This window comes from Rhipicephalus microplus, chromosome X (assembly GCF_043290135.1).
Source record: "Rhipicephalus microplus isolate Deutch F79 chromosome X, USDA_Rmic, whole genome shotgun sequence".
In the NCBI taxonomy this organism is placed as follows: domain Eukaryota; kingdom Metazoa; phylum Arthropoda; class Arachnida; order Ixodida; family Ixodidae; genus Rhipicephalus; species Rhipicephalus microplus.
Genome location: NC_134710.1, coordinates 225,406,954 through 225,431,412, shown reverse-complemented (window position 1 = coordinate 225,431,412; position 24,459 = coordinate 225,406,954). Strand labels below are relative to the sequence as shown.

General features: G+C 43.2%; 1 protein-coding gene across 3 annotated transcripts in view; it reads left to right on the top strand.

Moving 5' to 3' along the window:
• Positions 1 to 16,066, top strand: part of LOC119187514 (uncharacterized) — a 69,107-nt gene extending 53,041 nt beyond the window's left edge. The window contains exons 4-7 of one of the 3 annotated variants that reach the window (XR_005111865.2): positions 8,115 to 8,195; positions 8,610 to 8,902; positions 14,983 to 15,202; positions 15,721 to 16,066. Coding sequence is in view for 2 of the 3 variants with exons in the window: in XM_037435651.2 (XP_037291548.2) it covers positions 8,115 to 8,195; positions 8,610 to 8,902; positions 14,983 to 15,102 (494 nt within the window). In the remaining variant the exon portion in view is untranslated. Of the gene's footprint in view, positions 1 to 8,114; positions 8,196 to 8,609; positions 8,903 to 14,982; positions 15,311 to 15,720 lie in introns of those variants that run through there. The other 2 variants (XM_037435654.2, XM_037435651.2) reach the window with 2 other exon arrangements.
• Positions 16,067 to 24,459: the final 8,393 nt, after the last annotated feature.

Below are 24,459 nucleotides of genomic sequence, written 5' to 3'. Positions count from 1 at the left end.
TCCTGAGGCCCACAATGGTCACTAAGCTGCGGCAGTTCCTCTGCATAGTTAACTTTCACTGCCTATTTATCAAGAACTGTACGGATATAGTGGCCCCTTTGGACTGTCTGCTTATCAGCAAGGACAATAAGGCGTCGCTGCTACCTTGGGACAATACTGCTGAAGACGCATTCATCAAGATAAAAGGCGCACTCGCCAACGCTGCCTTTTTGGTGCATCACAACCCCACGGCGTCTCTCGCCCTCATGAGCGACGTGTCTAACACAGTCGTGGGAGCGGTTCTTCAGCAGCGGGTTAACAACTCATTGCAACCTCTTGCTTTTTTCTCAAAAAAACTCAGCCCAACACAAGCTCGTTATGGGACCTTTGGTCACGAGTTACTAGGAATTTACCTCGCCATCCGACATTTTCTCCATTTTGTCTAAGGTCAACCATTCACCATTTTCACAGACCACAAGCCATTGACATAAGCGCTTTGCAAAGAGTTGTCGACGCACACCCCACGAGAAATCTGCCATCTCCTGTTTATATCAGAATTCTCGACCGACATCCGACACATCAGCGGTAACCAGAACATACCTGCCAACACTCTCGGCCGCGTGGACGCAGTGACATCAGCTGCAACTTTTGTGCCACTCGATGGGCAGACGCTCGCAGCACACCAACCTAATGATCCCAAGCTCGAAAAACTGCGCTCATCTAAAACAGGTCATCAATTGGACGATCTCCTGCTCAATGGTGCCAATCTTGACTGTGACACTTCAACAGGCACACCTAGGCCCTTTGTACCTAGTATGCCACGCCATCAGCTTTTTGACATGCTGCACCAGCTCGCTCACCCTGACGTTCATGCCTTGCAACGCCTCGTTTTAACACGCTACGTATGGCCCCGGATGAATGTAGATGTACGCGACTGGGTACGTCCGTGTACTCCCCTCCAACATGCCAAAGTCCACAGGTACCCCGTTCCCCCAGCTGGCAAGTTTCTGCAGTCTGACCATCGTTTTGACATAGTCAACATTGACATTGTCAAACCACTCCCCCGTGTGGTGGATTTCACTACTTGCTCACAGCTGTCGACAGACTTTCACATTGGCCAGAAGCGACTCCGCTTCCAGACAGCTCTGCGGCAGCAGTATCAGCAGCATTTGTCACAACATGAAGTGCGTGTTTCGGATGCACTACTAAAATAGTTACTGACAGAGAACAGCTATTCGAGTCTGCCCTTTTTCACGAAGTCCTGCACTTGCTTGGCACACAGTGTCTTCGCACGGCCGCCTACCATTCCCAGTCAGTAACCTTGTGGAACGCTTCCATTGACAACTCAAGCCAGCAGTGACTTCCCATGGCACACCATTACAATGGGTTCAACGTCTGCCACCAGTACTTTTGGGTATCCGGAGCGCCTTGAATTCCTCTCCCATGTTCCGCCAGTCAACTCAGTCTTGTAATTGCTGCTGCCACTTTATACCTGCAAACTTCTTAATCTCATCTGCCCACCTAACTTTCTGTCTCCCCCTAACCCGCTTGCCTTCTCTGGGAATACAGTCTGTTACCCTTAATGACCAGCGGTTTTCCTGCCTACGCGCTACATGCCTGGCCCATGTTCATTTCCTCTTCTTTATTTCAACTATGGACGGTTTCATCGCTAAACCGTAAACCATCTGCGGGTATCGCCGACTACATCATGAAATATGGAAAAAACACTGTACATAGTTCTACAAGCAAGTTTTATTATTCGTAAGTGATAGTAGCTATACGTCACTTCCGTTCCCCCTTCATTAATAACGGCTTTATGGTCGGCGAAGTGGTGGATCAGTGATGGGGCGTAGTGAGATGTTTGCAAGGACGAAGTAGTGATACGAAATAGTGGGACGAAGTAGTGTAAAGGTGGAGCTATAGGAGGCCACGTACAAACAAGGGATGGACACCCTTGGAGGGTGCACCTGGGTACAAGCACACGACCATCTTGCATTTCATATTGGCTACTAAAACAGTATTTGATTTATGGTCGGTGAAGTGGTGGATCTGTGATGGGGCATAATGGGATGTTTAAAAGTACGAAGTAGTGAGCAGTTGGTAAAGGAGGAACTATAGGTGGTCACGTACTAACATACAGGGATGGACAGACACACGCCTTTAGGAGCTCTGTTCCTAAAAGAATGTGTGGCGTTATCGTCACTATCGGTGGCTACGGCACACAACGCCAATGCCAACAGACAAGCTCCGACCTCGAGGAGCTTTCCCCTAAAAAAAATCACAGCATATCCACGGAGTGAATGTTGATAAGTGGGGTGAAGAGTTCGCCAGCCCGTCCGTGCTTTTGTTCGTCTGCACGACCATTCGTGCGTCCATCCATGCGTCCATCCATCTGTCCGTGCGTCGATCCATCTGTACGTCTGCGAATCTGTCCGTCCGTCTTCTAGTCTGTCTGTCCATCCGTCCCTGCGTCCATCTAGTGAACACTCCAAGTACCGCCATCTTGCATCTCGCATCTCCTGTGGCACATACCCACTCCGCATGTCCATCCCTCCTTCTGCTAGTCTGTCTGTCCATCCGTTCATGCGTCTGTCCGGGCGTCCATCTAGGGAACACTCACAAGTACCGCCATCTCCCATCTCGCATACCGGTGGCTACGTACGTCAACGACGGAGGATGGACAGACACGCCTTAAGGAGCTTCGCCCCAAAAAAAGAAAACAACTTTGCGATCTCGCGGTAGATGACAGAACAACCCTTAAACCTATAATTGCTTGCACACTGCACAGTCGCTCAGCTCGAGAGATTTGTGCGTATGTAGCGGCCATGCTTCCAGCAAACAAGGGTGAGCGTGGTTATGTCGTACTTATCGATACACTTACCAACACGGGGATTTGAAATATGTACTTTTAGAAAGATTCTACAGATGGCATAACCAGTGGAATCACTCAAGTTGCACCAGAATCGCGCTGTAACATGAATGTTTGAACCCACATTAAGAACGTACCGGTATGTCTCTTAAAGCAAACGTACCCTGTCTACAGTGATACCACTCTTGTGCCAACTGCGCCAAAGTGCGCCAAATTAGATTTACTGTGCCATCCTGAAAATATCAACAGAAATTGGACCAAACTGTGCCCAAGTCGGATTCGGGATGGTCTACCACCGGCAATAGCTGCTCCGGCACATCAATACATGTGCACCTTGTTATCGGGGCCACCAAAGTCACAATAACATGCCTATTTCATTACACTGAATAAACAGCAGCCGCACGTGCATCTTAAAATAAATGTGGTATGTTTGGGGCTGACACTCTGTTGTGCAAGTTCGCTTAACGGCGAAACGTGCTCTCCGCAGGGGCTCCTGATGTCTAGTCCAATCGGTAGCATGAAACTGGGGCGGCAATCCATCGGTCAACATCGTTCGTTTTTGGAATGCTGCTGATAGTTCGTTTAAAGAGTTGCACGGCATGTAATAAAGCAATTTTTACTAATAACTGCATGCATGCTGCCAGAACGTCTGTCACGTCTATGTCTGGACATCGCAATCTAATTTTCCGTGCCTCACGTCTGCAGAAAAACACGAAAATGGAGGGAATGCTTTGGCACTTTTTCTTTAATATACTTTACCCATGGATCATCATACAGAATAGCCGTTTCGTAATTCCTTCCACCAGCACGTACATGCGCGTTTATAATCGCTGTGGCGATAAAAGCCCCTAAAAAACCATGCCCTTTTGAACTCAAGGTTGCTAGGATTCGAATGGAAAACACTCGCGTTCTTTGTTTTTAAGCATCATCTCATTTATAAAAGCATGTCTCCCGGTCGGAGCAGCCGCTATTTGGTTACACAGTCGAAACTTGATAATTCGAGCTCGAAGGGGCCCAAAAATTTGTTCGAATTAAAAGTTCGAATTAATGAAAACTAAATGAATAGAGGTCTCACCATGCAGTGGGGCATGTGCATTGAGCTAACACAGGAGGGGGAAGTTTCAAAAGACTTATGTTTCTTCACAAATCACAGGACATCCATCAATAATTGAAGTACTTGGTGATGTGCATCTGCACATGTTTGCTTTGCAGCGAGTCAATTTTGCACGCAGCTTGCAAAGCATTTTTTCTTCGACTTCAGCATTCTCCTGGCAAAAGAAGTTGCGCACGGCATTGTTCAGCGCCTACACTCTTTGAAAACGGCGACGACAACGACTGCGTCTCCGCTGATGCAGCCGCAGAGTGGCCTGCATGTGAGGAGAAAGGAGGAACATCTCCTCGAAGAGAGAAGCAGATTGGCGTTTGATAGAGAACCAACACTTCGCGGCAGCTTTTTGTTTTCTTGCTCTCTTCGCGAACGTTTTTGAAAGGGGCAGGGTCTATGTGGCAGGGACGGGAAAAGGGAAAGCGTGGCACTGACGCGTGAGACAAAAGCCAACACTCTGCAACAGCTTTCTTTTTTTCCTCTCTCTTTTGCGGTTAAAAGGGGGGGTGGGGGAGTGATTTCTAAATGAGAGAAAAGAAGATAAAAGTGAGCCCCGTAACTGTATGCATCTAAGTGCGAAACCTCAAGAGTGGCTCACGAGGGAAGGGGATAAAGAGGGATTAAAAGGGATGGAGTGAGAAGTAAAGATACAATAGAGAAAGATGGGGACACGGTCGAAGGAGTCCGAGGACGGGTACCACTCAGTGAGAGCTTCACGGCATCAGGAGATGGCGGAGGGCGAGGCAGTCGGCCAGAGTTGAAGGGTTTTTACATGGCAGGGACGGAATAGGGAGAAGCATGGCACAGGCGCGTCTCAGATCGGCATTTGAGAGAGAGCAAACATTCCACCGAAGCCTTTTCTTTTCCTTCGCGCACAGAGTTGAGGTGTTGGAGGTGCCGCCGCAGGATTGGGCGTGGTGCTGAGAGCATTCTCAGAGTGCGGTATGTTCAAATTAATCGTTGCAAGTGCTCGCGCGTTCGAATTATGAGGCTTTTTTGCCCATTGGAATACACATAGGTTTGACCGGACCTCAGCATAAGTTATAATGAACCGGAAGTTCGAATTAATTAAGCATGTTCGAAATAATGAGATTCGGCTGTAATACACACAGCTATGGTGAAGTCATCGCTGGCGGCTCTGGTGTTGGAAGGCCTGTGAAGTGACTACGCCTTGTTACACGTCTCCCTCTCGCTTTTGTGGGTGAATAGCTGACAGTTAAAAAAAATTTAACATCACGGCATCACATTTATTGCTTTGTTTTGAAGGGATGGGTGGAGGGGAGGTTGCTGCGTCGCTTGAAGTAGCTGGCGTGTGCTATCTCGAGGCATAATGAGACTGCTCGTGAACTTTCTGTGCTGCTGATTGATTGATTTGTGGGGTTTAACGTCCCAAAACCACGATAATGTTACGAGTAACTTGTTTAATGATCTATTTACAGCGCACAGAACTCGACGAGCATGATGGCGCCAGACCAGCATCAAACGAACACTCACTTCGTCCTCCTCTTTCATGCAGCCGTGTTTAGCGGCTGTTATGTATCAATATGATTATGAGAGACGCCGTAGTGGAGGGCTCCGGAAATTTCGACCATCTGGGGTTCTTTAACGTGCACCCAAATCTGAGCACATGGGCCTACAACATTTCCACTTTCATCGGAAATGCAGCCGCCGCAGCCGGGATTCGATCCCGCGACCTGCGGGTCAGCAGTTGAGCCACTAGACCACCGCGGCAGGGCTATACTAAAACTTCAGAATATAACCTCCTTGCGTTTGAAGCTCAATTGGTGTGCATGCCATATAGTCGTCGGCAAGAGTTTGTCCGTAGGATAGGGATAGAAATCTGGGTGGAATCGTGGCTGTGGGTGGGACAGAGCACTCGCAGAAAACTTTTCTTGGCAATGTAGGGAAGGAGCAACTATGGTGCCCATAACCCTAGTGCTACACAACCTCTGCTTCGCGTTTAGATAACTCTCAGCACGAAAGCTGCGGCAACTAGGGTGATCATCATTATTGTCCCTTTAGCCTGCGTTCTTTCGAGTTTCGTGATGTTGGCAGTATCGGATCTAAAAGATTCAATTTGTTAGTTTCACTTACGCCCTTAGCAATGAATGCGATATCAATAAGTCGTATTGTTATACCAAATAATAAGGCTTGACATCATTCATGAAAAGTGCTAGCAGCAGGGTTACAATTTCTGAGGTCCGTGCACTCGCGAGAACTTACTGCACGCACGGTATTCGTTATCTGGAGCTTGGGGGACTAGAGACCCTCGCCCGAAACATCTGGTGCATGCCAATGCATGTACAGATAAAATCAGACTTCTCTGCAGTGCCCAACCAGCTGCTCCAGCCAGCGTTTTCTTCAGAAATATGTAAAGAGAGACGCCGTAATGTTACCAAACATAGTTGTGCTGCGTGTCAGACCCTTGTGTTGTAATGTAAGCATCAACGGTAGCTTGCAACTAACGTGAGATAGAAGCCGCGGCCAACAACAGTGTCGACAGGCACACGCTGTGCTGCTGACCAGTGTGATTCTATATGTACAGTACGAACGGCACGTATGAATAGACCTCTGAAATGGCGCGATGTTGGTGTGGCCGCCTTGCGATCAAGGCTCAGTGCTGATATAGATAGCGAAGCACTTTTCGCACAGTCTGTTTGCGTTGAGAGTACAAAGTAGAAGGGTATACCAGCCGTAAATAGCGAGTGCACCAGCGATGACACCTTTGAAGTCAAAGTTCATAACAATGCCCCCTCCTCCTCGCGTTTCTAGCTCCCTCCTGTTTCTTGTACACGAGCGGCGAGTTCCTGTCTGTTTGAGTAACAATCGATGGGAGGCCTGGCACGCGGGGTGATGTTATCACATTCGCCTTTAGTGCAAAAAAGATAGGTCGGCTCTTCTTATTTCTGTGTTAGCCGCATTTATCACCCCTCGGGTGTAAAATACGATGGGCCGGGAGATGTTATCGATTGGGACATTACACAAAACATGGCGGCCAGTGGCGTAGCCAGGAGGGGGGAGCACATTGAGAACGTGCCTCCCCCACCCACCTCTGAAATTTTTTCCCCCATGACATATCTAGCACAAAATTACCTTTTGCCTGCCCCCCCCCACCTTCAGATCAAGGTGCAACTCCCCCCCCCCTCCAATTTTTTTTTGTATTTCTGGCTACACCCCTGGCAACAGCAAAAACCAGTCGAGAATGTGCATATAATTGCTATCCCATTAAAAACAAAATCAATCTTGCCTTCGAGTTGTTTTAGGCGTACGTATAAGATACCCTGTGAGATTTTTTTTTATGCACTGCTTTTTAGAGAACATGGTTGGGGGTTTTTGGAGTATAAACATAATGCCCTAACCACATAAAATATTTCTGCAAAAGGAAAATGAAGTTTGTTAAATTGTGTTGCAGTTTCAGCACAGAGATGAGTGCTGGAGGAGGTTGGCTTTCCGAGACCAGCTGAATGACGTCATATTACGTCCAGCCGTCTAGTCATTTGCGAAGAAAAGAAACCTTTTTTTATTCTTGGAGTCATCTTAGGGAAATGCACTAGGGACTGTGTGAGTCTCTATCGTTATATGTCACAGCGTTTGTCTACCATATTTGCTGATAACCACATAGGTGTCTTTGTATTGTTATTTCATGAAGTACAAAACTTTTATTCAATCATTATTTTATTGTTTGGCTACAGAAATAATCACTGGACAAGTTTCTCCAGAATGCTCAAGAGCATGATGCCAATATTCTTGCCCCATAAACTGAAATAGGTAGTGCTTCTAAGATGACTGGCTTCATGTAGTTTGCAATGAATCTAAATATTTCTAGCTCTTCACAAGAGCCTCAGAATGGTTTTCATGTCCTTGAATGTAAATGAAACTTGCTTCTCCTCCATGATTTGAAGTTAGCTGCTCCATATTGCTACAAAAGGGAAAATTTTACTGCTCTAGATTGCTCCAAAATGGAAAATTTTGCTGCTCCAATGTGCTCCAAAATAAAAAATTTTACTGCTCCAATGTGCTCCAAAATGAAAATTTTGCCGCTCCGAAAATTGCTCCAAATCGGAAGACCTCGATGGCATCACTACATCTCTTAAACATATACCTACTAACTAGCTCAGCTCTCTGTCATTCTAAAGTTAGTTTATCTTCTTTTATACACAGGTCAAGGACAGCAGAAGGATGTGGATGCATCATCTGGTCGGTTGAAAGACTTGGGTGAGATTCCTTCTGCTTCTAATCCAGGTAACTGATGCCAGTGCTTGGTTTTTGTTGTCTTTTTGGGAGGGGGGGTTCAGAACAGACATTGTTTTTAAATTTTATATTTTTTAAATGTGAAATATGAGAGTTGTCTAAACATATATCTTATGTTCTTCAACTATATCAATAATTGTGAAGATCCAAGCATTTGTGATATGGGGTGTTTTACAAAGATTTTGTGCCGGTCCTGTTCTGGCTTGACAATCTTTTCAATGCAAATTTACTTAGCCAGGACTTATATGGACATGTTTATTTTGTTAACTACATTATTGCCAAATAGGTGTATTTTATATTATATTTTATATTATTTTCTGGCCATGTTCAAACCTTGACAAGGGGATAATGTCCAAAAAGGCACAACACTGCACCCTCTTTTTTTTCTTTTATTTAATTGGTTAGGCAACTTTGAATACGGCAATGCAAGGGAACCAGACTCTGAAGAGGAGCTTGAGCCACCCTTGCCAACACAGAAGGGACTTGCCTCTGTAACCAGTGGATCAGCATCTTCAGGCGCTCAGTCCATTGTGGGTTCTATGGGAGGGAGTCATCCAGAAAAGCCCCTTGATGCTTCTGGAGCTGCTGGCAGCATGCCTTCTTTGCCATCCCAAGACGACAGCCATTTTTTTGCCTACTTCTTGGCTGCTGTGGTGCTTTGTGTGATTGGGTACTTGGCCTTCCACAACAAGCGCAAGGTATGTTCTAGTTTTAGACAGCTCTTTTATGTGTGATGGATCATTTGTCCCTAGTAGCACATTAGATGCTGTTGGCGTAGACATTGCACCACTGCATGTTGCGCTCTCACCTCTACAGTAGAAGCTTGTTGTCAGCATTACAGCTTTGCCACCACTTCACGAGCTCTCGCTTCCTGGGTAGCCTATTGTCTGTGTTGACGTTGCCTTTTGCGGGTGAGGGTGCATTTACGTTAATTTTCATAAATGGCTGAAAGAGAATGTGTGGTCTGAAAAGCGCTTATTCTTCATCGTCATCATCATTGTCATTGCGAGCACCATTGTTTCCAAGAATTCTCAAGAGGGGACTCCGGTGCTCTGATTGTTCAGCTGGATGTTCAGCTACCATGGGAATGATGAGTAGTACACAAATTTGCCTAGTCTTCAAGCTTGGCGGCTTTGAACGCACTTGTGGCTTTGTTCATTGCTGTGTTTCGGTCGGACCATTGTGAACTTTGTGGCTTGATGGAAAGTGTAAGCTTAAGGGCTCGTTTTCTTTTGGTATACACAATATTAATAAGAAGTAACAGTCAGTAATGCCAAGGAAAGTATAGGGAATCTTAATAAAAGTAATTGTAGTCTAAATGTGAAGAAAGAAGAGTGGACAAAAAGATAACTTGCCTCCGGCAGAATTTGAATCTGCAGCCTTCGAATAATGCGTCCGATGCTCTACCACTGAGCTAGATGGTGGTCATCCCTCCGTCCACATTATAGACGGTTTCGGTGTTTGTAAACAAACTGGCTCGCGCCAAACAGTGTATCCCAGCAGACTTCCCGTGCGCCACTTCCGGCAATGCTTTTTCAATGGTACTGGCGGTGTTTTCGTGGTGTGTTTGAGTTCACTGCTCTATTATTTCTGGCACATTCCTTAGTATGTATTTGGTGCAATGTCTAGCGGCTACATGAAGAGGCTCGGCGTAGTGCATGGCAAGTACATGGCAAGTTACATGACTGCATGGCCGACGAGCGCCGTGTAAAATCTTCATCATGGCGTTCCGATGAGCGCAGCCTCCTGCTTCGTGTTACCTGTGGCAGTGGCCGCGCCTGCAGGAGAAGCTTGTCAGCAAACTTAATTAAGCCACTTGGTTCTGCATGTCGATGTGTATGCACTTTGAAGACGCAGACATGGAATTGATAGCACACACCTGTCTTTTCCCTGTCCGCATCTTCAGAGCGCACCCACATCATTTACATGCAGCAGAAGAGCTGCCCGAATCATAGTGAAATTGTTCATCACAGGCCCCGCCGTGGTGTTCTAGTGGCTAAGGTACTCGGCTGCTGACTCGCAGGTAGTGGATCGAATTCCGGCTGCAGCGACTGAATTTCCTATGGAGGTGGAAATGTTGTAGGCCTGTGTGCTCAGATTTGGGTGCACGTTAAAGAACCTCAGGTGGTCGAAATTTTCGAAGCCCTCCTCTACGACCTCTCTCATAATCATATGGTGGTTTTGGGACGTTAAACCCTACATATCAATCACTTGTTCATTCCAGCTTTTTTACTAGAACTGAAAACCTTCCTCCTGTCAAATTGCAAATATGTTTCTGTTTTCGTCTAAGCACACAACCTCAGGATTTTCGTCACACCAGGCACTCTTTATAGAGATCAGTGGCGTTTGAAATCACTCACGATCTGAAGTGTTTGTGTGACCGAAAAATTATTAAGTGTACTGGTTATGTTATCATGCCAACTGTGGCTGGCTCACGCAAATTATTATGGTTTACTCACGGGTAAGATGTTCATGAATAAAACTATCATAATGCACTCACCTAAACCATGTTCACACGGAAAGATAAATGAGCTAGAATGTGGCGATATTCATTAGCGGCAGAAAGACAGGCGATGAGTTATTTGCTCGCAGATATAAGTGCCCATTTGCCGGCGTCGCTTTAAAAAAAAAGTCAAATTCAACGACAATGAAACGTGGACACCACGATGTACACAGTGCGGCGATTCATGTAGAGCACGGCTATTTTGTGTCCTATGTTGTTTCAAATAGTATGCATCATTAATATCGCTTAGAGTATACGAGAAACACCTTTCCGATGCATTTTAAGTGTTAGCTTTCACGTTTTGTTACCCATTTCAGGCGTACACCTATCTGCCACAGGCGGGAGATGACAGTGGGTGGTGTTTTCCCGGTAACCGGGACTACTGACTAGTTTAAAGTCTGAGTATCGCTACTGTGCTATTAGTATGCATTGAGTTTTACATTGCCACTAACGAAGTGCGCAAACCAAGCCTAGGCACTCTTAACGGGAATCTAGTTTTCTCGCCTGATCAAAACAAAACGTTTTGACTAACATGACTTGCAGACATTATCCTGGCTTGACAAAGCTGTGCCCGAGTTGTGAGCGTTTCATCGGAGTAATTTTATCCGCATAAAACGTCGGAACAAAAGCAGCCACGGCTAACAACAAAGGCTAAAATCACGCAAAAAAAAAAAACTAAACCGGAAGTTTCTTGGGGTGGTTTTCTGGTGAACGCACAATGTTGCCAGAGACCGGCACGCTCTGGCGAAACCGTCTATAGGATATATATGTGCATTTAAACGTGGGATCGTCAGTCAGCGCCATCTGTTGCCATTTGGGTGAGTGTAGAAACACTATTTTGTGTTCTTACAGTCGCCCAAATGGCAACAGCTATGTGCTCGCACTGATTTTACTCATTCCTCAAATTGGGGATTGGAGGTGGACTACGAGCACTAATGAGGGAGGGAGGTGCTGACACAGACTTTGGGGGGGGGGGGGGGGGCGATAGCTTTCTACGGCTGCCCTTTTGGATCCGCCACTGTGTCAAGCAAAGGCAAAAGCGTGATAATGCGGCAAGAACTCAAATTTACGGACCAGGTAGCTAACGCAATATCTGAAGCAAGCTCGATAACGACACTTTTCCCAACAGGAAATTGTGAAGCGCAGATGATAAGGGTGGGATTGCACGTGCCATGTTGAGCCGCGAATTGCCGGCAGCAAGTAGCCGGCGCCATGCTATCGATATACTAGCGACGCCAGCACACTGTAACTGCGTCGGTGCCGATGCAAAGGCTTCTTGGGCAACCGTGGCAAGCGCACGCTGCATGCCGTGGTCTATTTTTTTTTCTTTTTCCTCCCTTCCTTCACTCATTCCGCATCCCCTCGTTCTCCGCAGCGACCTTGTCGCTCGCTCCCCGACGGCGCACCCAGCTCCTTTCAGACGTACAATCGCTGTCGCATTTGTCACAATTTTTCGGTAACCGCATTATAACTGGTCTTTCATCTTGGACTGCTTAATAAACGGTATGTGTGCACATGGAGAGTAAACGGGAGTCGAAAAAGACCGAATTGTAACCGGTCCTGCACTATGAGTGGTTACGTTATACATGGGTTTTATATGATGCCACACTTAGCGGCTCGCACAGCGGCAGCCATGCTGGTGCAGTACGTGCGGAGCCGTCATGGTTTGTACCGGTCCGCGCTTGTTTTTTCTTTGCGATTTCAGGCAACTGTGGTGCTTCTCATGAGCGATGTCGACTCTTTTCTGTAAGCAGCCCTTAGGTCTGACTTAATATTCGGATTTAGAGGGGCCTGAGTGCCTTCGCTATGCCGTAAAGGTGGAAATGTGCGATTAGTATCGACCCCTTCACGCTGTGACCAGGAACGGATACTTCAAGTGACATGAACATATTTCCGGACATTTGACATGGAGACATTGCAAATTATCTTGTTTTTTTCCTCTAATTATTTGACCCTTGAGCAAATGAAGGCATTGAAGTCGACTGAGGTGCATAATTATTTTACACGCGGTTGGGTCAAGGGTCTGTCGGCTAGACAGTTGCAAGATGACGAGGTACTTATGCTTGGAAAAGGAAATTGCAGGTTGTCTTTTTATCTTATTTTTAGAGTTAAGTAACATTTAATCAATGCACAAGTTATTTATAGTGTGACAATCCACTCTGCTATTTTTTATCACTCGATCCCCCCGAAGGTCCATCACGAGTTCTTTTTTTAAGTCTTATGTGAAAGGAGCTGTTAGTTTGTTTAGTTTGGAGGCTTTGCTATTTAATGCATTAAGAAAAATATGGAATCGCATCAAAGAGACCCATATCACTTGCCGTGTTATTGTCAACCAAAAATTCAAGTCCTATGCACTCATCGCATCAAGCAGTGAAGGCCTGCTTTAACTGATCAAGCTTGTCGCGGTTGCTCGTTTTGACCACAGTTTCGATGGTCTGCCTACAAACGTAACACAAGTTAGCTTAGACATTAATTGTCCCGTTGTGCATAATTGTGCATCGTGCACCCAAATAAACAATGTGTGTGTGCAACAAGCTTACATTTCACAAATTGGGCGCCACAATCACGTATGTCTGTCCTATATCAGTGTCCAGATTGGCGCGTCTTATCCAGGCCAGCTACAATGCCCGTCGATTTGCTTAATTTTTTTGTACAGTCACAGTGATGTTTGATGGTCTTGGGAGACTGAAAAAGAGTTTGTTGATTTCACACAACAAGTGTGGTTGGAACAACCAACAACAGCGCAGATAACCAGCGCGACGCGTCTAACATTATGGCAGCATTCACGCTGCTTCACCGCAGCCGCTGGCCCGCTGCACCAGCATGGAAGAATGGTATCTCAGGATTCCTAGGTGTGAAGTCGATGCAAGCTATGTTTAACTGGTCAACACTGTGTATACATACATATACATATCTGGGCATGACGGCAATGGCAAAAATCAGCCATGAGTATCCATAGAATTGCTATCGCAATAAAAACAAAGTTCATCGCAAAGTAACAAACTATTTTAGAGTTCTTTAATAAAATGAAGGTCTGTGTGAAGTATGTTCTGTTCATGGTCTTTTGGACCTTGTTTTAAATGATAGGATTATCGTTTAATATATTTTTATTTTCAATGCCCATGAGAATTGTATTAATGACATTCCACTGTATCTGCTATTCGACCTCAAACATTAAGCATTGGCAGACTCGAAGAGAGTGAGCACTGGCTTCTGTATGAAAAGGGGGTGCCTGAGAAAATGACAACTTTACAATACGTTATATTTTTATTTCTTCATTGAAAATCGCAAAACTAGCATATCGAGCCACCTGGTGGCAGAAACTTCCATTATCCGATGTACCCTGTCACGTGACCGTAAACTAGTGTACGAAGTCAACAATTTTCCTGTTAGTATTAAAATATTGTTTGCTTCTTTATAGTAAAACATATTACTCTATAAAAATATGTACGCATTAAAGTGGCGCTGCCTTCGCATGGCGTAGTGATCCCATGCTCATCAGCACGTCTTGAGCAACTTTTTTGTTTACTCATGAAACTGTGCACGCAGTTTCAGGTTCGATAAGATGTTAGAGTGATGTAGTTTTTCTCTACAATTTGTCTCAGAAATGACGTGCACTGCTAGTTAGCATGGCCGTGCATATACGCCGTGACGTTTTTGGTGACTTGGCCTGGCTCATGTGTCGAGAAAGTAATGACGACAGGACAAGCCATCCACAACACAGGCATGACAACCTTGGGTGCAGGTGCACGCAACGCAGTACAAAGACAGAGAAGCTGTATAAAGCCACATCGTCTCATTGTAATGGCTTGTTATTTTCAAAGATAGCTGTAAAGCTCAGAATAAACAAGGTTATGCATGGTCACAGGAATTTTTGTGAAAGCAGAACAACAACAGCATGCACAAGTCGCCAGAAAGGCTACCGGCATCGCTATCGATTCTCAGCGTTGCTGGATGAAATGGCTGATCCGTGTTCAGAACTTTTCAGATCGGAAAATACTTCTTGTAACATGACTAAAGGCTTTTGAGAATAACTACTGCATTTAGGACCGCTTCGAAGGGTAAGCTTTCTGGCGCGCCGGAAAAAACCGGGTCGAAAAAATTCAGTTGCTGGTCATTTAAATAAAAGTTTGCAGCATTTTCTTAAAATGTTCATCAACCCCTAAAAGGCACATCACACAATTTAAAAAATTTATTCACTAATAGATTGTTTCGGAAAGGTTTTCTCTTTTCACATTCATAATTAGTTTCCATAATATGATTTATGAACTGCAGATTCTGGCTCTCATACTGGAAGGCAGGCACGAGCGCCAGCGGAGGCACAATGGGCATTACAGAAGGCTGGACAATACTGATGAAGCATTGTCTGCTCGCAAGAATCGTGGCAGCTTTTAGGAACAAGGACCTCACTCTAGTCACATTATGGCAGGCGGCAGGAGCTGCACAAGCCGACCTCCGTGCAAGAATTCGTGGCAACTTGCTACTGTACTATACGGTATTCACTGATTTCCCTGCCTTTGCTATTGCCTTTCTTGCACCTTGTTAAGTTTGTTTTTGCTTGAAGAGAAGCTTTGTGGAATGATAGCATAGGTATGTCGAGGAAGTGAACTGGCATAGACAGTATTCCTGGTATTCCACTCCCTATTCTGTGCTTGACAAGAGCTTGTGACTGTCTGTGCAGTGTATATGTGAGGTTTAGTGCACACATCTAGTCACAAACTCTAGTCAATCACGGTTGTGCAAGTTGAACCTTAATCATTTCAGTTTCTGTCGTTGAAATCGATTTTGTAGTATGCTTGGTTTTACTTCCCACTGTACTGATGTCTTGTATGTAGGTCCTTGTAGAAAATGTAAGCACATTGGTGTTTACTTGGTGCTGTGAAAAGTGGGCTCAACTTGTAGTGATTCGGATTTATACTTTCACAAAGGACTTCAAATGCTTCATGTAGCTCTGAGGTTGGTATGCTGGTTTCGTATGAACCAGCTCTATGCCTACATTTCTGGTCTGTGCAGTGAACCTCCTTGGGACCCACCGTATCTTGTTCTTCCCAAAAGGTAATGCCATCACCACTACCAACAACAAACATATGCTTATATATCGGCATCTCTTAAGATGTTGGAATAGAAGGCATAACAGTTATAAAGGTTCACACATCTCTTACCTAGAAGCTAAAAAAGGTATTGAACGAGAAGTTGTAGGTTTCTCTTTTTTTACTTCTGCTGTTAGTGTAAATACTGTTTTACTCTTTTGATCAAATTTTTGATACTGCAGGCATATAATATTTTTGTAATTTAATTCAACTATTTCCCAAATGTTCTTTTGAGAATTAAAAAAATTGAGTGTTTATTTAGCTCTATTAACCTACATATGGCATATATTGTTAGCTTGCTTTTTATCTGGTTGATTCAATGCTTTGATAATTGCATATTGTGCATCCATATAGTATGGCAGTGTTCATGATTGTGAATAATAGGAATTGTTACTTGCGATGTTCACAGCTGTTAGTGGTTTATCTTTATCTGAGATTTTTTCTGTGTACTTGCTTGTTTTGTTTTATACATGTTCATGACAGAATGAATGGTGCATGTGCAATGCATTATAAACCATAAAATTCATATAAAACTGATGGTTTCGTGGTTTATTAACTTTTCGCAACATGTTATGCCCGTAGATAGTGGTACAGTTATGTAGAACAAAGTTGAGACACTTTTTGGAATTAGTTTTTGTTTAGGAGAATTCATTGAACAAAGAATGTTACTAGGGTCAATGTTTTGGCGTGGGGACTTTTCATATCCCCCTGTGACAAAGATGAGCCCATTTGTCAAAGCTGATCACTTCAGGCCTCCCATCTTTCTTAGTATATACATGTCTTGTTTGGATTGCTGAAGCACGATTGTCTCGGCCCTCAGAAAGACAAATTGATGGGTATGGAGAGGGATACAATTTCAGTAACACTTTTGGAGAGGCTACATGTAGCATTTCATAGTTGTAGAATTCTGTTGTTGATGTGGTCTGTGTACTTTTGTCTTGAATTTACTGTGGCTGCAGTAATGCATCACATATGGTTCGTTTGGTGTGATACTGTCAAAATAATTTGAATCAGAAACACCGGTCTTTCTTTACATTTGTTGGTTGCTTCATGTAGATTTTGTGGCTTTTGTGCTTCATCTTACATGAAGCTGTTGCTGTGCATGCTCATCAGATAAGTAGAAATTATGAACCTTCTGAGGTGACCAGCCCCAGTAATGTACATATATTCATTGGCCTCTGTGTGTGCATGATGCTTCTTTTACGCCCACATTTCATTAAACAAGTGGATACAGGAATTTGTTAGTTTGCTGAGCAGAAGCAGTTATAAATCGAAGCCACACTCATGAAACAGTAGATCATCAAAAGCATAGGAGTGTGTTGTGTTCACAGCAAGTGCTATGGACATTCAGTGAATGAGTTATTCAGTGTAATAATGATCTGTAGTGTCAGCTTACACTGTTGTTTCAATATGTCTGAGCTCTTCTTAGCTTGTATTTTCTGGATATCTTTCTTTTGTCCTTTCTGTTCTTATTAGGCATACTTTACCAAAGAAAAGTGAACAAAAAATGTTCTTGCTGGAGTGTCTTTCTTGTTTGCCTTGAGACTTTTTGTTGGAGACAGTTGAAATTCATGTATTGGATTGGGGTAGAATAGGATCTATCTCCAATAGCCATTGTAATCTAAATTGTATATAGGTATACAATCACTATGTCTACCAAATTGTGTTTATGTGTGTAAGTGCATACAGGCATGTGTACGCATACACATGCCATACGCACACTTAGTTTTTTGTTTTTTTAAATTGCCTCATTTTAACTTCATGATGTATTCCTTGTCAAGACTTATGGCACTTACATAGTACACTATAGATTCTTTTTTCACTTTTTGTTGTGCTTTCTTTGAATTAGTTCTTCTTCCATTCATATTTCTTTTTTACTTCATTAACTTGTTGTGATTACATATTGTTTTTTAACAATTCTTCACACGTTTAGATACAGAAGTTTAATTTAGCTTTCAAATGAGCATTGGTTTCAGTGTACACAACCGAGTACTCGTTACTGCAAGATGCTACATGTCCATTTATTTTGTTTTTCAGTACACTGTTCTAGACAACTATAGTGCTAAGTTTCTGACGGGTCCTTTTAGAAAAATAAATAAAAATCGCAAGCTTGGTCCTCTATAGACCTTTTCATAGACGGCTCTTTGGACGCCATCATAATTTTCTCAGGGCTGCACCAAGCTGGCATGACCCACCAAAAAAGCACTGCTGAAGCCTTTGTAGTCCTGCATGCAGCCCAGCATGGTGGCATTTTTTCCGTCATGTGAAAAGGTCTCTACCGTGCGAATTTCTGAAAGGAGCCCTGAACCACCTTTCGTGCTTGGTGAAGAAACACATACAGCAGAAAGCAGATTTTGCTGGGAACAGCTCAGCCGAATCTTGCAGTCAAGCACGACAAGGAATGTTCACAAGCAGAGCCTGAAGTTGCCACTTTCTCAAGTGCCCTTTCTTCATACAGAGGTCCGTATTCATGCTCGTTGGAAAGCTGTCATACAGCAGATCTTTTGTTGCACTACAGACACTGATATCAGTCATTAGCTGGCATAAACCGCGAGCATGCAAACACAAGTTCGCTTGAGGATCACACCTAGCGAGAGTGATCATGTTTCATGGCACAAGCATTATGTAGCTTTGTTTTTCCTCTGTGTCATTACTCCTTGTGAAGCTTCCAAATCTCCAACTCCACTCATTCTTGACAGATTCAAAAAAATTTTTACGGCAATCATTTTGCGAGGCAATAAGCGGGGACAGCGAGGTCAGTCGCTGGTTATCTAAAAAGTGGTTCAGGGCCTGTTTAAGCACATTTCTCCTATACATGACTGCTTTATTTCGCATGACTTATTAAATGCATAAGACATGCCTAATTGGTTTTTGTAGCTGTAATTAAGAAGGTCTGTTGCATACTGGGCTTAATGGTTACATCTGTGTGTTGATGCTAATATGTGTGTCATGTTTAGTTAGTTGGTCAGCAAGCCCTGAGAAACGTCTTATTTTTCCAAATGCCCACGCTGATTACCAATTACATTCTTTTAATTGTGTCAAACTGCTTTGTTTAGACCATACTTGAAATAAGAACAATCGACCCTCTTTCAGCAAAGAGTGTAATGACTGTAAATACTGTACAATACTGTGTGTCAAGTATTAGTTTACCAGTAGATATGTGTCAAGACTGGCCTATTTTTTATTGTGTGCGGTGTCCACCTGTGTACAATGACCTTGAAAATAATTGCTGCATTGAGTACAAAAGAAACTTGTGTAACTTGTTAATGATATTTCTTTGATCATTGAGCTGTGGCAATGCTGACAGCAGTTGATGCCTGAAGGCAGTAAGCTGCCTCTCATTAGTGGTGTAAGGCCCTTCAGTTCACCCTTGGTGTATGTCGAGATACGGATGAACACAGGATCCTTGTCGCCATTCCTAGTAAAACTTGCTCCAGGTGCAGGTTTTAGACCGAGACTATGACTTCAAAGTTACTTTTGCAAAAAACAAATTTTGTTCACCAAACGAAAATTATATAAATTTAGTTTTGGCTGCAAAGAACACTTTTCTTCAATATGGCTATTTCTTAACTTTGAGATTACCTAGTGAAAGAAAGGTGAACCTTTTAGTCGCAATATTTATTCTCACCAAAGAACAAGTGAGTTGCAATCTCAGGTGTATGTTACTTTCTTTTTTTTTTTTTTGAAGGGGAAAAATTACACACATGGTAAATGGCATGAAATATTTACGTTTCAAGATTTTATTGCTGTAGTCAAGTTGAACTGATGACAATAATGCTCATTACATAGTGACTTTCATATCTGTGCTTTTCTTCAAAATATTTTTTTTTTTGTTTTCCTATTGACTGCTATGCTACAATGTTATACTGAAGCTTATGTGGTTTACTGAAAATTTTGAAGTTTAAAAAAATGTCCCTGATTTGAGCTGAAGATGTTATCTACCACTCTATAAAGAAATGTCGTGGTATTTGAGTTGCTAAGAGGGTATAATTCTTGAGATATGACGAGCAAAGCCTAGTGTTCATGCTATTAATTATTGGGCGAAAGTTATTCAAAATAATTGTATGCTACATAATCACAAAGCAGCTGTTCCAAAACAAATGTGCAGCCAGTTTTCTTGGTGTAGCAAGTACTGTCTTGTGATTAACCATTCGGCAAACTGGAGTAAACAACTTGTAGGGTCCGCCACTTGAGGCTTCTGGGTACTCGCATCACATCAGCGCCCTTTCTATTACAGGCGAGCTCCGCTAATGTGTTTAAACGATGATCAGAAAGGAATTAAGATAAAAACTAATGACTATGAAAAGTAAATGCTGTTAATTGCTTATAAGGTGAATATTATGCTGCAAAAACTGCCGATGATGTTGCAGTGAGGACCTTTGGAAAGCATGCATGTATTTTTGCTTCTTCTGTCATCCTGAGGTCACGTTGTATGGCGATAAACGCACAGCTTGTGTTGAATATAATGTCACAGACACACAAGGATACGGCATTGTATCCGTCGTACTTTTGTTAAACTGACTTCAACGCCCTTCTAATAACGCTCACTTGAAATCAGCGTTTCAGCATGAGAAGTAGAACAGCTACATTTTGAGTTGTTCGACCAGCATCAGCTTGCCTGACAGCTTTCTTTACATGTCACAAACTTGTGTCATGTGCCATTTGCTGTTGATGGAGTGGACTTAATTATTTTTAGTCTGTCATAAAAGAGGAAGCAACACATGTATGTGCACAACACTGGAGGCACTAACTGCAAACTACCAGCACAGTTCTCGTTGCATGATATAAACTAGTACGGCTTTCATTTTTCACAAAGATACATTCCTTAGCTCGTTCATTCCCTGAACTTGGTTTTCACATGCAAGCTGATTTTGCACTCTAAAGGAGCTACAGTGATGTAATGTGAGCACCCTTCACCGTGAGTGCCTGCCACCACGGATCATCTGCTCAAGTTCGCTAGCAGCTAATAAAAAGGTAGAGCTTGTGTTCTGTGCAATTTGGGTACATTAGTTTTCTTTAACAGCTTCTTTGTGACTGTGCCAGGTGGAATTGCATTCAAACTACTTGCACCCGATTTGTAGCTCGTAATTAATGACCTGGCCACTAAGCTGAGTTGGTCATAATTGACGCATTTCGGCTTGTCAGAAGCAATTTTTTTTAATGCAGAGTGTTATATAACACCCTTGACTCCAGAAAAAAAATTTTTTTAAATGGCCTTTCTGAAAAAACCATCTTAACGACGACATTTTTTGTAAAACACATATGTTTCAGCGCACTACTGAAGTACAAGTGTTCATATGAAAATTTAAAAAATTATTTAAAAAAATTATTTCCAAAGGAAGCTGAATTATCAAGTCAATATATACCAAGTTGTACTATCCTCATTTTAGCTTGTCTGCAGCAGTAAACTCCGGAAATACAGGTATTTTGTGCCATTTCCTATATTTGGCACTTTCTGCAAAGTCATTGGACAGCAAAGAGAAGTAAGATACTGTAAAGATTGCATCTCGCTAGGTGTGCTCAAAGTTCTGGAATTGCTGAATTGGCAATATTTTAAGTGAATAAAATTTTTGAATAATGTAATGTCTAAATCATTGTTCTGGTTTTAAAGCCTGGGTTAGTTCGAGTGAATTACATAGAAATCTGGAATCGTGATCGAGGCATATATGATAATCATTCTTATCTGGACACACCCCCTCTTAAAATGCTCCATTACAAATAATCGTCAGTACTATAAACAATCCCCATTGTAATTCCAAAAAGGATGTTTGGTGGTGGATGTTTGGAAATCTGGTGATCATTCAAGCATATCCATATGACATATAGCGCACATTGGAGGAACCAGCTTGTGAAAAAAAAAGGGGGGGGGCGTGGGGGGGGGCGCTTAAAATCGGACCTCATAGGCAAGTCTTTCTTGGACATTCAAATGTTCATAGGACTTAGAAGTCTGGACATTGACTTCCTGGAACACTTGTCAGATTTTAAATCCAAACATGTGTGATAATTCTGGCATTTTGGAAGTCTTCTAAGAGTTACATACATCCTTCGGTATCATATTAACAAGCCTATTATCTAAATTAACAGTTATGACTATTTGGCTTATTATACATTTCCTTGTTATTACGTATGTTTTGGCTAGTTTTATGAATTTGTATGTATGTTTTATACGCGTATGATGACTGCACAATATTGTAATTTACATTAAAAATGTTGAATTCGCTTCTGCTGTGGATGTTGTGTCCTAAGCTGATATGTTGTCATCCGTGCAACTTTGACTATTTATGTGGTCCTATAGTTGCTTTGAGGGCACTGTGCTTTGACAACGTAACAGCACAGTACAGCAAGTCAAGCAGGAAGCACATGTTGGGTTCTTGAAAGGGTACAACTTCTAAAGCATTGAGAAAGCTTGGTCTTGCTGTTGGTTTTGTTGGGAGTATCGCTTCAGTCATACCGAGGCTTTTTCAGTGCTTCATAAGTTACTCTCTATCAAAGAACCAATGTACTAGTTTGATGCACCATGTATCACTTGTTTAACTGTGCTATTCCATTCACCAATAAGTACCTCAAGGCAACTAGAGCTCATTCTTTCTGGTAACTATTGCATGAGTGACAACATATTACCTCAGGACACAAACATCTGCTGCAGGAGCACATTCAACAATATCTACAGCATCCCCAGCGCGCTCAACATACTTTTTTTAAATTGAATTGGTACGCAGTCATTAGAAGTGTAAAATACACTGAGGAGGTATTCTCTATGTGTCCACCTAGTGGACAAGTCTACCTAGTAGGCAAGCCGGGACGTCATCTCGCTCTTGACTACATCGATGCACTGAACTTGCCGGTATATTCGCAGCATAAGAATAAAGAAAGTGGATGAAATATACCATGACTGGACGCTTAAACAAACTTGATGAGCCTGAACTTGCATTTGAATATGTCCCAGATGCTTGTGAAAAATGCAGGGTATGCAATACTGACCTTCACAGGTTCTCTATATGGGTAGCAGCATTAAACCTGACTCGAGAGCTAATGTGATCAGAGTTCATGCACATAGCTTCCAACATGTGTGCCAAAAGCGGATCTGGAGCCTGTGTATTCGTTGTCTTGAAACATAAACCTCTCATTTGTGTTTAAAGTTGTGAAAGCTTTGCGATGTCGAGATAATGGGGACGATGAACCAGGAACTGGGTGCACTCCATGCCAAGCTCCGGCCAATCTATGGCGACTGAAATGAACTCTATGAGCACATCACAAATAGTGCTCCAGTAGACTGTCATCAGAAATGTATATAGTACACAGCTTTCAAATGCAAGAGGTATGTTGAATGAACTATGCATAAAACTAGGCACTTGTGTAAACTCAACTGGTCATCACCAGTTATGGAGATGTTAAGCTTATCATTAAGGAACCAAATGAATTCGCATATATAAGTCTTTTGATAAAGCTTGTTCAGCAATTGTGACAGTGTGACTGAGGCACATACTTGCACATAAACAGCAGAAGCACACCATATTTATAAAAAAGCGTACGACAACAGCACATCAATTGTGTGCAAAAAACATTTGGCACAGCAACTCCTAACCTCAGCAAAAATGCATTAATGAAAAGCTGATAAGGACCAGCCAAAACTGAAAATAACAGAAAGCTAGCATATTTGTTAATCTAGCATGATTACTGGAGTGCTGAAAAGAAATTATAAACGTGCCTTCATGTCACAAAAGTTCTAGTGAACATCCTTCTTTCACCATTATAGTTTTAGATTACTTGTCCACCTAAGACACAGTGATGTTAGCATGTTTTTGTGAGGGAAAATGAAATTACTAGAATACAACTGTGGCTATTGTGAAGCTAAGCCTAAATGTCCACGTTGAGCGAGTTTGGCTCGATGTGGTGCGACTGCTGCTTGCGCACGTCCCAGCGTTTGTCGCGCGTCATCTCAATTGAAAAGCCGACGCAATGCGGTGGCAAGCCAGCGCATGTAGAACTGAGTTGGCCACAAATAAAGAATAAGTGCTCTCACGCATCATAAACGTTGTTTCAGTGTTGACGTGAATTGTCAGGAAAAAAAAAAGAGTTGGGGAAATCATCCTGGCGTGGTAATTTTTCCAACTGATTCCATCCCAGAATCTTTCTTTTTTCATTCGCAAATCGCACAATTACATAGTCGGCTGGCGCTCCTGTTGGGATTTCTCGCTCTTCACCGGCTACCTAATGAGAAATGTGGTGGCTTCATTACATGTAAACTGCCAAGCTAAAGTCACATTAGTCTTCAGCACTTGCTGAGCCCTAAAATGTTGAGGCAAGGTCATTATGACCCCTTTTACGACAGATCCAAGGTGTAGCGATTGTGGATAGAATGGGGATTCAGCCGTTTACACTGTGCCCCTACTGCAGAACCCCTAGGAAAGAAAAATTGCAGCATATCCATAAAGTGACTGATGATGAGTGGGGCGAAGCGTCTGTTCGTCCGTCCGTGCATGCGTCCGATCGCGTTTGAGAATGCAGGCGGTGCGCGGGTAACACCTACGAGACGCGAGCCAAGCAAGCAGAGCACAAGCGCCTTCAACGCGCCCGCCGCTGTGCTTCGTCCATGCCTCACGAACGATCCGCCACGTACAACGACTATCCAGGTAGTGCTGCCAACCTGCGGAGCCACTTT